This window comes from Paramisgurnus dabryanus, chromosome 6 (assembly GCF_030506205.2).
Source record: "Paramisgurnus dabryanus chromosome 6, PD_genome_1.1, whole genome shotgun sequence".
Lineage (NCBI taxonomy): Eukaryota > Metazoa > Chordata > Actinopteri > Cypriniformes > Cobitidae > Paramisgurnus > Paramisgurnus dabryanus.
In genome coordinates, this window is record NC_133342.1 from 28,509,688 (window position 1) to 28,524,512 (window position 14,825).

General features: G+C 40.2%; 1 protein-coding gene across 3 annotated transcripts in view; it reads left to right on the forward strand.

The window, feature by feature from the left end:
- The first annotated feature begins 1,927 nt into the window (after positions 1-1,927).
- atp6v1h (ATPase H+ transporting V1 subunit H) overlaps positions 1,928-14,825 on the forward strand; it is a 47,933-nt gene continuing 35,035 nt past the window's right edge. For 2 of the 3 annotated variants that reach the window (XM_065276467.1, XM_065276469.1), the window contains exons 1-5: positions 1,928-2,019; positions 2,567-2,707; positions 6,767-6,866; positions 7,068-7,157; positions 8,453-8,566. In XM_065276467.1, coding sequence (XP_065132539.1) covers positions 2,604-2,707; positions 6,767-6,866; positions 7,068-7,157; positions 8,453-8,566 — 408 coding nt within the window. In that variant the 5' untranslated portion in view covers positions 1,928-2,019; positions 2,567-2,603. The remainder of the gene's footprint in view (positions 2,020-2,566; positions 2,708-6,766; positions 6,867-7,067; positions 7,158-8,452; positions 8,567-14,825) is intronic. The other variant, XM_065276468.1, reaches the window with a different exon arrangement.

The window sequence follows — 14,825 nt, forward strand, 5'->3', positions numbered from 1 at the left end:
TGTAATAATTGAGACCAAGTGACTTCATCTAAAACTCTTTTTTTTTTTATATGAATTCTTTCAATTTTTCACCCAACACGGTGAGGAAATGACAAAGGGCAACTATGTAGTGCTCAACCGAGAAAAAGATATAAATTTGCAATGTTTCACAATGATGTGTGCAATATGCCATGTCACAATCAGTACAACCAATTCAGAAAAAATAAGCTCTGATCGTTTTGTTAGATCTTCTGCACAGTCCACCACCACAAGCCCAAATAAAATATGTTGTGCTTTTCTGCAGTCCACCTTTTGTTTGGGACTGAATAGAGAATTTTCATCAACCACAAACAAACGCAATGTGCATTTATGTAAACTCTTCTTTGAGATCTCTTAAAGAAAAAAAAACAGTTCATTAATTTAACAAACTGAAGTCTAAATCTAACAGAATTGCTGAGCCACGGTCCCGGTATGTATACAAACAAGCTATTTATACACACAAATTCTAGGAAGTCTCTCTTTTAGCATCCATAATCACTACCCTAATTCTTTAACAACAAAAGTCTTTATGCTTAATCCTAATGGATCACATTTACACTATTTTCTAAACAGTACCTGCAACACGTGGAGTGATTAGATAATCAAATTGATAAGCTGGAAAAGTTCTTATTTTATATTGCCACTGTGTTTCGGCACACAAGTTTCATAATCAGGGCTCAAAAGGTACACTGTCAGAAAAAGGTACAAAAGCTGTCACTGGAATGGTGCCCTTTAAAAGGTCCTAATATGTACCATTTAAGTACAGATATGTACCTTTGAGGTATTAATGTGCACCCTTTACAAAGGTGTACATTTTAAAAGGGCACTGCCCCAGTGACTTTTTTTCTGAGAGTGTACCAAAATCTTTAGACCTGCCAAGATGTGTGAACATGTGGCTGGAAAGCTATTGTTGTTAAATCTTTCCTGGGTGCACCTTTGCAACCATTTAGTTAAACTATTTAAATACCCATTGAGACAAGAATGCTTCCAGCATTCAACTGATCATTGGCAATATATAATAGTTCAGTAACCATTTGCGGATAGAGTCAGTCAAAATCATTTATTACAGTTCATATCATAATCAACCTATTTGGCATAAATCATAAAATATATGGGGTTAACTAAATTATTAAACATTTTTCTAGGTCTTACATCAGAGGGGTTGGTGGATGCTTTACCTGATATAATATGATATCCTTCGATCCATCCTCTGTATTGTCATTCTTGTCTTCATTTCCATATCTTCTTCTCACCAAGTAACTCTCGTCGTGCCAACAGGCCAGACGTAGAAGCCGTAGCTGTCTCCACATCAAGTAGAGAGATAGCTGAATACTCTGTACCACAGAAGTCCAGACTTTCCACAATTCAGTTACAAAGCATGTCTCAAAGCATTTCCATGCTGACAAAGAGTAAAAAAGTACACAAAGATACACATAGTGTTTGTTATGATCTGATCTATGGCTGTTTCACATACCTTCTCAGCAAACACTTTAATAGAGAAACTTAAGATCAGTGCTTGTTAAAGAGGGCAGGATAGGGATTACACTTGTATGTCCCATCAGGTTTGATCCCCAGTGGTTTAGGGCACTTCGAGGCTTAGGGCAGATTAAAGACAGGATGTATTTCGTGCCTTCTGTATATTTGTGTATAGCCGTGAGGTTATGGCATAAACATTTTAATGTGCAGAATATACCATGTTTTTATAACAGCTCAACTATCAAACTGCCAATTCTAATAGTTTGCTAACATGCCTTTGGACATCTCCAAATGGCTGTTTGTGACAATATGACATCTAACACCGTATTTTATGACATCTAACACCTTAAAAATAACGGTTCACACAAAAAAAACTACTTAAAGAGTCACTTGATGTGGATTACCGACACCCACTGAAAAGGTTCCGCTCTTTAAAGGGTTAATTTGTCGGCCCGTTCACATGACATCATCACGTGACATTGATCTCGTGACGTCTCTTGCGTTTTGACAGCTAAAAGGCAGCAGGTAAGCAAAGTCAAATGTATGTTGATTTATGCTAGATGTAATGTTTATTGGGCTTATTAATAATTATCTGTTCACTGTAGTGACACGTTTAAACATTGACAGTCCCACGCGGCGCTTTATATGCAGCTATTTGTTTACATTTGCAAGCGCTCACTTACCCTGTGTAATATATTTTCATTTGAGGGATGCGTAATGTTATATTATGTCTTAACATATAACTTAAAATGTCGTGTCAATACACGGTTTTAATAAATATACGAAATAATTTAGCTTTATTTGGCTTTGAAATTGTAGTTCGCCTTAGCCTTAAGCTAGCCGATGATGATGATCACTGCGATGCTAAATAACAGTATCGACATAAAATCGTTTTATTTGGATGTTTCATGTGTCATGTTGTCTTTTTTGTCTTGTCTTTCACTTTATTATTATTTATCTGTCGTCGAATAGTTCAATTGAAAAGAATTAGCGAGCTAGCTAGAAGATGCTGCAGTGTTTTTTGTAGTTTATAAGGGTGACACACCAGTATTTTTTTTTTTTTTTTTTTTAGTTTTAAGGTCTTATTATAGAAAAACTAAGAGCTTAAGATGGATATCCGAGGGGCAGTGGATGCTGCCGTCCCCACCAACATTATTGCAGCCAAAGCTGCAGAGGTCCGAGCAAACAAGGTCAACTGGAAGTCCTACCTCCAGTAAGTACACTTCACATCACTTCTGTTTTTATATTCCTCTTTTGGATCTAAATGAACATCTTAATCTAAAATCGTTCTACGCCGTTTGTATTATGTTGTCTTTGTTTTAAAACCTATTGAGCTGCTTAGCTATATACAGTTTTGGGGGATCACTGAACTGTTGGAGTTTTTGATACCCAAATTTACATTAGTGTAATTGCTTTTAAAACAGGAACAAGGTCGAAGTCCTTTACGCAAACTGTATGTGTGTCATTGTCTTGTGACAGTTACGGGGCTTTCACAGTGTGCATGCCTGCTTGATTGAATGTTTTTCTAATCTTTTTTTGGCAGTGAATGTTTTATAATTTGCAATTTATCATTTTTATAGTTCTTTTTGAATGCATGTTACTGACTAGGCACACAACATTGTTTATAACCACGAACATTAAAAGTTGGCTTTTCTAACACACATGCAGAGCTCAGTAGATTACTTGAGAATTGTAATCAGTTACTGATTATAAACTAATGTACATGGCAAAAGTTGAAGTCGGTAACCTAATCAATTAGATTGCACATTTTGAGTAATGTAATCTGAGTACTTTAATAACATTGTAATTACATTTGACCTATGTTTTTTAATGTCAAATATATTCACGTAGGATAATATTGTACTTTGTTGACATACAATAAAGAAAGAGCAAGAAAATATATTCCAATCTTAAACAAGACATGTTTGTAAGTGCATTTGACATAACACTTCATGTAAACCATGAATAATTGTGATATCAGCAATGACATTAGTATTATTATTATTATTTTTAAATACAACTGATAAAGCGTTTTGTTAGTGTTTGCTTATAAGAACAAACACAAAAAATATAAAAACTTTTAAAGATACACTTAAAATTAAGTAAATGACATATTATAGCAACATTTCAAAAAATTGTTACGCTTCAAATATTCTTGTTTAAATTATCGTGGTATAGTTACGTAACATGTGCCTATTATATATTTACATGGTGTGTATTATTGCATTTAAATATTACACAACTACACAAAGTTAGTTAAAAACACATTAAGTGTTTTCTAGCGGTGTCCCTGACTAAAGGGGGTCGCACACCGGACGAGAAGCCCTGCACAACGAATCTTAAAACAGAATACATTATTTTCTATGAATGTGCACACACCGGCGGCTGTCCGCTGTGAGTTAAGACGCCGATCAAATCCCTGGCGCGCCACTCACATAGTTTAACATTAAATTACATCATATTTGTTCTAAATCGTTAGCGATTATCATTGGCTGCTAACGTATATTTTGCATTTCAAAGTAGACGCTATTTGACAAAGCTTGTGCACTTTCGGGGTAAAATTATACCTCCGAAATCACCGAAATTCATAAACAGCTTGTCTGTCTTGAAGCTCAACTTTTGACAATATAACCACCCTGTTTTAAATACATATTTAAAAGTTATACCTGTCGAAAGTTATGGCATGACTAATCGCATGAATCAGGCTTCTCATATCGATGCATCAAATCTTCGACAATTCAGGGTCACCCCTAGTGGTTTCCATACAAAAGTGTTGACAATTGTTGTGAAATGATCTCAGAAGTCATTCATACTGATGGCCGACTGGAGATCTTTTTTCAGTAGTCAGTTACCAGTGTAATTAACTGCCGCATTTACACAGTGATATGCAAAACAAAAAGCAATGATCTTCTTTAAATAATAAGGTTTTGTCTTTAATACAATTTCATAAATACCTGAATATTGCAGGCACATTGATAATCTTTTGCTAAAAGTAAATGTGAATGGTTTTGACAGTATGAAACTGGATTACAGATGCGTGAGGTGAATTTTTACCACAAAATAATAACAAAGTTGTTACATAAAAACATCATTAAAAAAAATTAAAATCAGTTTTTTAAAGTAGGAAAAAAATAAGAAACAAAATATCTAATGTAATCAGTATAATAAAACTTCAGTATAATATAACTACTAGTAACAATAGTAATTGTATTATACTCCCATATGTGACTACTCTTTACTCAAGTCCAGAGTCTTGTCTGTTCTAAAAAAAAATGGTTTTGTGTAAAATCAGATAATATTAGAAATACATTTATTATCTGACACACATTTTGTTGTTGGCAATGACATTATTAATTTTGAAGATTCATTAAAAGATAATTTACATGCAACCAAATTATCAGTTTGTACTGTAATCGTATTGATGGCTTAATCGGATTGAAGAACCTTTATGTAAACACCTTTATCAATATGATTGAGGTTGATCGGATGCAAATTTTAATCATATTGAAAGAGGTGGTGAAGTCCGATGTGTGATCCGATCAGCAGGAGAAAGTATGCATGTAAACGCGTGAATCGTATTATTTTCTTAATCGGATACACATACGCAAAAGAATTGTGCTTAAGTTCACATCTTTTATTTACCCCATATTTGTGTATCACATGATTCACAGAAACCTCCAAGAGCAAGGCGATGGCAACACGCATTACAGTAATGGGGTCACGCCGCACATACTGCAGCTTTCATGTCTTTCATAACATTAGGCTACATAAAGCAATAAAATAGATTTGTGTTTTCAAAAAGTGTGTTTTCTTTGCCTATATCTGAAAACTTCTTAAGAACAACTCTCTCCAGCTCAGCTTTGACTTTGTCTGTTTATTCAGAGATAAAGAGTGAACTCGATGAGAGGTACTCTGGGTAGCGTTGCCAAATCTGAGTTCAGATTTTGGGCTACTGTTTAAACTGTTTCCACAAGTTGATTTCTTTTCAGCGGGTTACAAATGAAAGGTTTTCATTCCTTAGTTTTTGGGATTTGGGCTGTGAATAGTCATTAAGATGCTTTTGGGATAGTTTTGAATGTCCATTGGGATGGTTTTGATATGCGAATCTGGCAACCCTGGCTGTGCGGTTGGGCAGATGTTTGGTTCGGATTATATTGAATGTACATGTAAACAAACATTTTAATCAGATTGCAATATTTAGGGTGCATGTAAACTGTACTGTCGAAACCTGTATTCAGATTAAATTCAGTCGAATTGAGAACATTTTGTGCATGTAGACATAGCCAGTGTCAATTGCCCTCGTAGCAAAATCACCAGTGTTAAATGTACACTGCTTGGGTATATATGGGTACCACCAGACACTGGCAGTGTACATTTATTACTAATGATTTTGCTGTGCATAAAACAAGAAAGTCTGCAATCTGTATTTTGTCAAATGGCAATAGATATAATAAAATGTTGCACTGCTTTTACTATAAACAGGGGACAATGCAATGCTCAGTATGGCTGTTCTGGTGACGAAAGTCCCTCCTTCCAGTAAAAAGAACCAAACCATAAAGACTGATGATTCGCTAAGGAAAGGTCTCGGGATGTGCTTGGCAACTTTTGTAAAACCACCGTAGCTATAAAGTGACCTAAAAAAAACTGCCTTTTACTGCAAGTTGTAGGTTGGAAATATGTTTTTATTGTTATTGTAGCATGGAATTTTAGAGATATTTGCTTTTTCCTGTTCAAGTACATATGACTTTAGTATTGTATTACTAAAATAGCACCCAGGGGTGTTACAATGGCCACCAAGTGGTGTGACTTCCCTAAAGGGTCTTGATTTTTTGCTCGCAGGCTGTTCCTGAGTTTCCACCTGTCCGCCTGGTCTATTCGGTCAGATAAAATCAAAAAGTAAAAGTAGTAGAGTAAATACCTCATGGAGACATATCAGCTGAATTCACAATAGTGCTATTCAATACATCACAAAAACATACTGAAAACCATAATGATACAGGTACATGATCAATAGCACAATAAAACCCAACTACCCCGAGCCCTCTGATCAAAAGCTTTGTTGAGCTCTAAAAACTGACCCTGGATGAGTTAAAAGCAGTTGGAAGGGCAAGAACTCTTATTTTGAATGTAAGAGATAAACCAAACAATAAAACAAAGAGACTAGAACAAATGTGTTTCATTAAAAGAACCTCTATGTTTGGTGCATTTTGTTAGATTGCTTTTTACTTTGTCTGTCTCCCTTTAGTCATTAATGGCTTTCATTGCCTTTCAGAGGCCAGATGATCTCAGCTGAGGACTGTGAGTTCATTACGAAGTTTGAAGTTGCGAGGTCTGAGGAAAAGCAAGCAATTCTGACAAAAGAAGGACATCAGGTTATTATCTGGAGTAGTTTTGCCTTACCACATTGGTTTAGTTTTGTCCTTTGAATGTAATTTATCAGTAAATGATCTCAGTTGAACACAGTTGGGCACAATCTATATATTATGTATAAACATAAAGCTCACATTATGTATTGATGTATTGATATGCAAAGTTATACATTTAACACATGATTCTTAAATCTTTAATTGTAGTGTGCAAAGACCTTTCTCAACCTCATGGCTCATATTTCCAAGGAGCAAACTGTTCAGTACATCTTGACTTTGATTGATGACACGCTACAGGTAAAACCACAAACCCATGCGCAATTTCACTTATTTTAAAAAGTATATAACTATAGCCTGTCCATTTTCCTTTATAGTTTTAGCACTTACATTGTACTGTAAAGATTTAAATTGAAGGGTGTCAATCATTTTGAAGTGAATTGGATGGAATATCTTTCAAAAATTAACTATTTTTATGACATTTGCCTATTCTCCTGAAGAACAAAGTCACAGACTTTGTCTTTGTGAACGTTCACAAAGAAAAACGAAAGGTCTTCAGACTGACATTGATTTATAACATCTCTTAGATTCTTAAGATAAATAGTACATTTTGGTCCAGATTTTAGACACATATTGAACTTTTCTGTGTATTACATCAATATTATCTGTTAAGACTATGTAAATAGATAGACTTACCTTTCAAATGCTATTACGTTGTGTACGTCAGTGTCTATATTAAGCATATTTTTCCAGTCATATAATTACTGGTAGCTCATTCAATCTGAGGTTTTGTGATGAGTTTTTCATTCATATGCAGAGTGGTTATAATTCTAAAACCAAATCAAACAGGCTCATCCTGCCTTTTAAAAAAATCAATTCATTATATAGAGCCGTCTCACAGGAAATAAAGGAAATGAATTGTCTGTCTTGCTCGGCATATGCTGTCTCTTCAAATGTCCTTAGAAGTAGATGTAGGGTTTATGATTATCTAAATGCAGTGCTACCAGTTACAGCAAATGCTTTAGTGGCAGTGAAACTAAAACGACACTTGAAGCCATTGTTTGTGTTTATAGTTTTCAAAAGATAAATCAGTTTTTAACATCTTTATTTAACCCCAATCAAACACCTAATGGAAAGATAAATAACTACTGTATGAAACACAAAGGATGTTACAGACTTTACCGCACATTTAATGTAAAAAGTTAAAATGGCTTAAACAGTCCTTTCCAAAGGTCTTCAAGACCTTTTCGTATCACATGTTCAAAGATTTTGAAGCACTGGTTGCTGAGTGGGTTTTTTCTTATTGTTGTGAAGAAAAACAGAATGTACTCTTGGGAGGATTTCAATAGAATATTGATTATTGAATAATGATGGCCCAGGGCACATCATCTAACATAAAAGTTACAAAGCTTCTGAGGAAGTCGCATTTGCCAAAATGCATTAGTGTGCTGTGGTGTGACTTCTTTTGTTCATTTGTGGAAAGCCAAAATGAGATAAAGGATTTGTAACATTAATATCAGAAGATGTGCCTTGGACCATCCCCTTTTTAGTTTATACTGGTTTATGTAATGTTTTTTTTTCTCTTTGCCACGTAGGAAAATCATCAGAGAGTGAATATCTTCTTTGATTATGCGAAGAAAACGAAAAATACAGCCTGGTCATATTTCCTCCCAATGCTGAACCGCCAGGACCTGTTTACAGTTCACATGGTAAGTTGCTTTTAGATGGCCAAACACCTCTTTATCTTTTATTCCACATTATACTTAGTCCACCTAGAGGTTGAACTCATAGGGGTGGCTTCTCAGACAGGGATTAGCTTAAGCAAGGACTAGGCCTTAGTTTAATTAGGATATATAACTAGTTTAACAAACATGCCTTACTAAAAACATTACATTATTGTGCATTTTAAGGCAAAACAAAGGGCACGGATGCATTTTAATATATGTCAGTTTAGGTTGTTTTCCGTCTGGACTGCTCTTACATTTATTTTAGTCTAGGTAGGAGTAGTCTAATCCCTGTCCGGGGACCGCCCCTTATTCTTTTAAAATAGTTTATGTTATAGTTCTCCCCTTAAAGCAGCGTTTCTCAAAGTGTGGGGCGGGCCCCACTGGTGGGGTATAGAAACATAACAGACGTGACAAACGGGAGAAAATTTGGTCATTTTTGTGCCCATCCCTATTAATTCCGTTATTTATTGACCATAAAATTAAAAACGACACATTTAAATATAAACCTAACTTAAAACAGCGTCAGACTGTGAAGAAAATGTCACGCAGAACCATAGCGTAAAAGAATAAATTAATGTCTGTTAATAGAATGTTAATTGAAGCTGAACAAAAACTTTAATGTTGAGAGTTGGTATAGGCGGTAGCAGGTATAAAAGATAACAATGGATAAGTTTGTGACACGGAATGAAAAGAAAACTGGAGATTCGGTACCAAAACAAAGTCTTATTTCATGCAAAAGTGATAATACACTCTTAGAACGAATGTGTTAAAAACAACACATAAGTGTTGATTCTGGGGCAACACACTAGATGCGTTATCCCAGAATCCACCCATCTCTGTGTTATTTTTGAAACAACACATTTTGTGTTACTTTTAAAGGGACACAAGACAGCATTTTTATGTTAATAAATCATCTTCGCAAGTCAATATATGGTTAAATGACTCAATACCGGACGAATGAAGACTCTCTCGCCCGCCCCTACCGTCTGTAGGAAGAATACCCCACTTGCAAGTTCGCTGTATCCGACCCAGTGTCCTTCAGTCTCGCAAAGTCTCAGATATCGCGAGAAGCAGGATCACTTTACGGCAAACAACACAGAGGCTGGCAATAGATAGATAGATAGATAGATAGATAGATAGATAGATAGATAGATAGATAGATAGATAGATAGATAGATAGATAGATATATAGATGGATAGACGGATAGATAGACGGATAGATAGACGGATAGATAGACGGATAGACAGATATTTGTACTTCTATGACTGAAAGAAAACGTCTTTTAAAGGTTTTAATCCTAAAAAAAATGAAACAACAAATTTTTTAACATTATTCTTAAACTGGTGGTCTTTTTCCTCAGCTTAGTTTTTCAGTTTACATAGTCCATCATCTAAATAGGGATTAAACATAGCGCCAGCGCAACTGGCTTTTAAAGGGGATGAGAGATAAGACTCTCATTGGTTTATTGCACATTACGCTCAAAACACACCCATTTCTCATTAGGAAAATATGAACCACCCTTTATGACCGTGCGCTTGGTGCACAAACCATTTTTCCCATCGTTAAATTAGCAAAAGTGGCATCGGACATGCCCATTTAGACCGTGCGCTTTAGCCAATGCGCTTAGATCGTAAAAATAGGGCCCAATGTGTTAATACCATAATACAAAAATATGTGTAAAAAATGTACATATCCTTTCTAAGAGTGTACATTTGCAAGTTTGTTTGTTTTTTGCATGTTTTTCTATTAAAAATGTTTAATGCTGTTATGTTTTAAAATATGATGTGATAAAAAAATGTTAACAGTTAAACTTAAAGCCTGCTTGATACCATTTTGTCGCGGCAATTGGGGGGCTCGGAACCCTTCCGTACCTCCAAAGTGGGGAATTTTTTTGAAAAGTTTGAATAAACACTGCCCCCTTAAAACAGTTACTAAGCTTATTTTTACCTAAAGCATATTTTTACACTTGTATCATAGTGATTCATCCGTGATATGTGTTTTTAAGAGTGTTGTTTGTTAAAATTTGGACTCAACAGTTATGCTTTTAAAATCTTAAAAGTTTTCACAAAATCAACAGTAGCAAAACTAAAATGGTTCTTAGGTGTAAACATCCCTTTAGTAATAAAACAACACAATTATATAATTTATTACAAATTATTTAATTTACTCCCTGGCTACCAAATGAGGACCACCATAGAACCCCTGCTCTATATTAGAGCATAATTTAATCTATAACCTTATCCTCTTTTTCACCATATCTCTTTGAAACTTTAAAATACAAGTGATTGGCAATACCAACGCAGTTACTTTCTGTGCAATTTGACTTCAAATGAAGTGAAACTGGCATTACCCCCAAAATCACACATGGCAGCTCGGATCATAAGTCATTATTACGTCCACGGTTATTGTCGAATAAAAAGATAGTTTTGAATACTGATTTACCTGTGTTTGCTTAACTGATATTTCTAAATTTTATGGATCGCAGCTTTAACGAATAGCACTTAATTGCTACAATACAGTCACAGTTATTGTTATTTAATCCTTACATTTTAAAGGTAAAAGGAGTTGTACTCAGTAGCAGTGCCGTTGATTAGATTCAGTGATAGATCACCAAAACTGTTTCAGGTGTTGTCTAAAGTCTGCCACACTTTGTTCTGCTTATTACAGTCTACATATCACAAATAATAAAATAAAGTGTTGTGTATTCTTTCGAAAAGCAATAACCATCTGTATATCGTTTTTTAATTCTCCGCACAATTGGGCTGTAATTGAGTGCCATTACCTTTATAACCTTTTGTTTGAAAGCCCTAATTGATGATGAGTGCATCAATAATTTATCAAAGTGGTCCCCGTGCATAGTTTTGTATGGTCATTCAAATGCTTAATGATTTCCCTGGATACTCTCATTTTGAGGACACCTATTTCACAGGTTGAACAGCATAAAGTCAGACATCACGGTTTAATTACCCTTCAAGCAGCTGGTGTTCAGAGGGCTCAGAGTTGTTCATTGATTCCTCTTGGCACCCCCACCTCGGCTCTTAATAAAACAGTCTGAAGTTCTCTTTTTGAATTACAAGGAGGGTAAATGTCACGTCGTGTGGAAACATCCGCATGGCTCTGAATGCATTCATTACCAGAGCACATTCTCAGATGTAGGGAGGAATCACTTCATCTTCACAATAATTTAAGTTCCCTTTCAGTCGGTCACTACGACGTCACGTCGTGACCGACGAATTGGGAACCGCTCCGCGGGTGACCTATCTACTTCGAGAAACTATAAAAACGCCAATGAACTTGGCATGCAGGTATTTGCATAATGCCGGCGCCGCCCCGCCAGGTGCGTATATAAGCCGCAGGTGCACAATACCAAATTAGCTTTTATTGCTTCGAAGCCGGCAGACATCTGCTCTCGAGAAGCTTTCTATCTGATCTTCGTAGATCCTGTTCTGGAAGGGAAGAAAATAAGATCTCAGCTTGCTGAAGTTGGTTGGGCAAAGACACCTCAGCGGAGGCTCGCAGTGTTTTTTCTCCACCCTTTCTCTCTCTCTCTCTGTCTCTTTAATTTAGGACTTGAGATCGAGTGAGTGCGTTGCCTCTCCCTGTGTGTTTCACCAGCTCGCACAAAAGAGTGATTTCCCTAAAAGAGCAGCACGTTTGAGCTTTGTGTCTTTTTAAAGACAGCCACTCATTCGTGTCACGGTCGGGGTCGTCTTTTTAAAGATGGATTTCCGTCCGTGTTCGGTTTCTGGATGCGGTGTGTTCATCGCCCCCCGGGATGGCCACCAGCGTTGTCTTTCGTGTCTGGGGCTCCAGCACGCAGAGGCAGCGTTGCGTGATAGTTCATGCTCCATCTGTGAGGGCATGACTATGGCGGATTTGCGGAGACGGGTGTCGTTTCTCCGGGAACGGCGCCCGCCTTCCAAGTCTGGTGCTGCTAAGAGCGCAGCTACCAGACTTGCGAAGGATGATCTCCGTATAACGGTGCTGGGTCGGTCTGCTGGTTCGTCCAGCAGCTCCCAGCGCCCTGATCCGTTGCCAGCGGAGGTCCCGATGGAGACGAGCGGCCCGTGTTCTACGGTGTCCTCGCGCTCTGTCGAGCCTCCACCCGACGCGATGTCCACCGTAACATCGGAAGGGGGGTTGTCAGCCTCGGACGTCGATCCGGATCCGCTCCCGCCTTCGGGCCAGGTTGCGGCTTCTGCGTTCGACCCCGAGATGGCAGCCATGCTCGCCCGGGCGGCGGAGGCGGTCGGCTTGGAGTGGACTAAACCTCCCCCACCTGAACCGTCCCGCCTCGATGATTGGTTCTTCGGGGGTGCCAGGGCTTCTCAGTCCTCGCCCCCGGTGCCTTTCTTCCCCGAGGTGCATGAAGAGCTGACGCGGTCGTGGAAAACCCCGTTTTCCGCCCGGAACCGACCGTTTCAGCCTTCACCCCTCACCTCTCTCGAGGGTGGAGATGCCAAGGGGTACACTGGTATCCCGTCAGTGGAGCGGCCGGTCGCGATGCAGTTGTGTCCGGCCGGTGTCGCTTCCTCCTGGCGGGACCAGCCTACTCTCCCCTCACGGGCCTGTAAGCAGTCTTCGGCGCTGTCCGGTGCTGCTTACAAGGCTTGTGGGGAGGCAGCCTCTGCCCTGCATGCCATGGCATTGCTGCAGGTCCACCAGGCTAAGGCTCTGAGGGACCTGCACGCGGGAGGTCACGACTCGGCGGAGTTCTCTGAACTGCGTGCGGCTACGGATCTGGCGCTCCGTGCGACCAAGGTCACCGCACGCGCCGTCGGGCGTGCGATGTCTACCCTGGTAGTCCAGGAACGCCATCTCTGGCTGTGTCTGGCGGACATGAAGGATGCTGATAAGACCCGGCTCCTGAATGCTCCGGTTTCCCAGACCGGCCTGTTCGGCGAGACGGTCGAGGAGTTTGCCCAGCAATTCTCCGCGGCCAAGAAGCAGACTGAGGCCATCGCTCAGATCATGCCACGTCGGAAGCGTCCTGCGCCTGCCCCGTCCACGTCGGCACCTCAGCCTGCTCCTCGCCGAGGGCGTCCTGCGGCGGCCGCCTCCGTTCCTCCCCGGGGCTCTTCTAAGAAGCGAGGAACCGGTCGTCAGCAGCCCGCCCCGCCCGCTCAGCCCGCTTCAAAGGGTGGAAAAAGAAAATCGAAGCGGCCCTGAGACGGGCGACCTAGAGATGGAGGGGATCGCTCTTCGGGAGATGGTGAAAGCACCACTCCCCCCACCGGAGGAGGGCCGGTTGGGGAATCCTTTGTTTCAATTTTCTGTTCCGCCGACTTTTCAGTCGGCACCCACAATTCCACAAAAAGAGCGAATTCCACTTCCATCTCTAGGTCTTCAGATGAGCGCCGGAGACACGAGCGGGCTCATAACCCCCCCTCGTTCTCCGACTCATCAGAGGAGTACGAGAGCAACGCACGGGCTCATAACCCCATCGCGCTCTCTGACTTCTCAGGGGAAAGAAGACAATCACGGGCTCATAACCCATCGTCTTCCTCCCCCTTCGCCAGAGGGTGCATCGAGTGGCGTGAGGTGTCTTCAGCAGAGCCTCCCTTACTCACCCACCCAGCAGCGGACTCAGGTGAGTGTTATCACACACAACACTGCTGTCGGTGCGGCCGTTACGCACACACCGGCGATCACCTCCGTTGCGCCCGCCGCGGGTACACCGATCGTGCCTTTAGTCCCCCTCGCACGGTGTCTGGGGGCGTGGAAACAGCTTCCCAGCCCGTCGCGTTGGCTTTTACGCACGATTCGTCTCGGCTATGCGATCCAATTTGCCCGGCGTCCCCCCAAATTCTCCGGCGTTCGTTTCACTACGGTGAGAGCTGCCGATGCGCACGTCCTCCGTGCGGAGATCGCTGTCTTATTGGCGAAAGACGCGATCGAGCCGGTCCCTCCAGCCGAGATGAGGTCGGGGTTTTACAGCCCTTACTTTATTGTACCCAAGAAAAGCGGCGGCTTGCGACCGATCCTGGACCTGCGTTCGCTGAACCGTGCACTTCACAGAATGCCGTTCAAGATGCTGACGCCCAAGCGCATATTTCCATGCATTCGTCCAAACGATTGGTTCGCATCCATCGACCTGAAGGACGCGTACTTCCACGTATCGATTCTCCCCCGGCACAGGCCGTTTCTCCGCTTTGCGTTCGAGGGGCGAGCATACCAGTACAAAGTCCTCCCATTCGGGCTCTCTCTGTCTCCCCGTGTATTCACCAAAGTAGTGGAGGG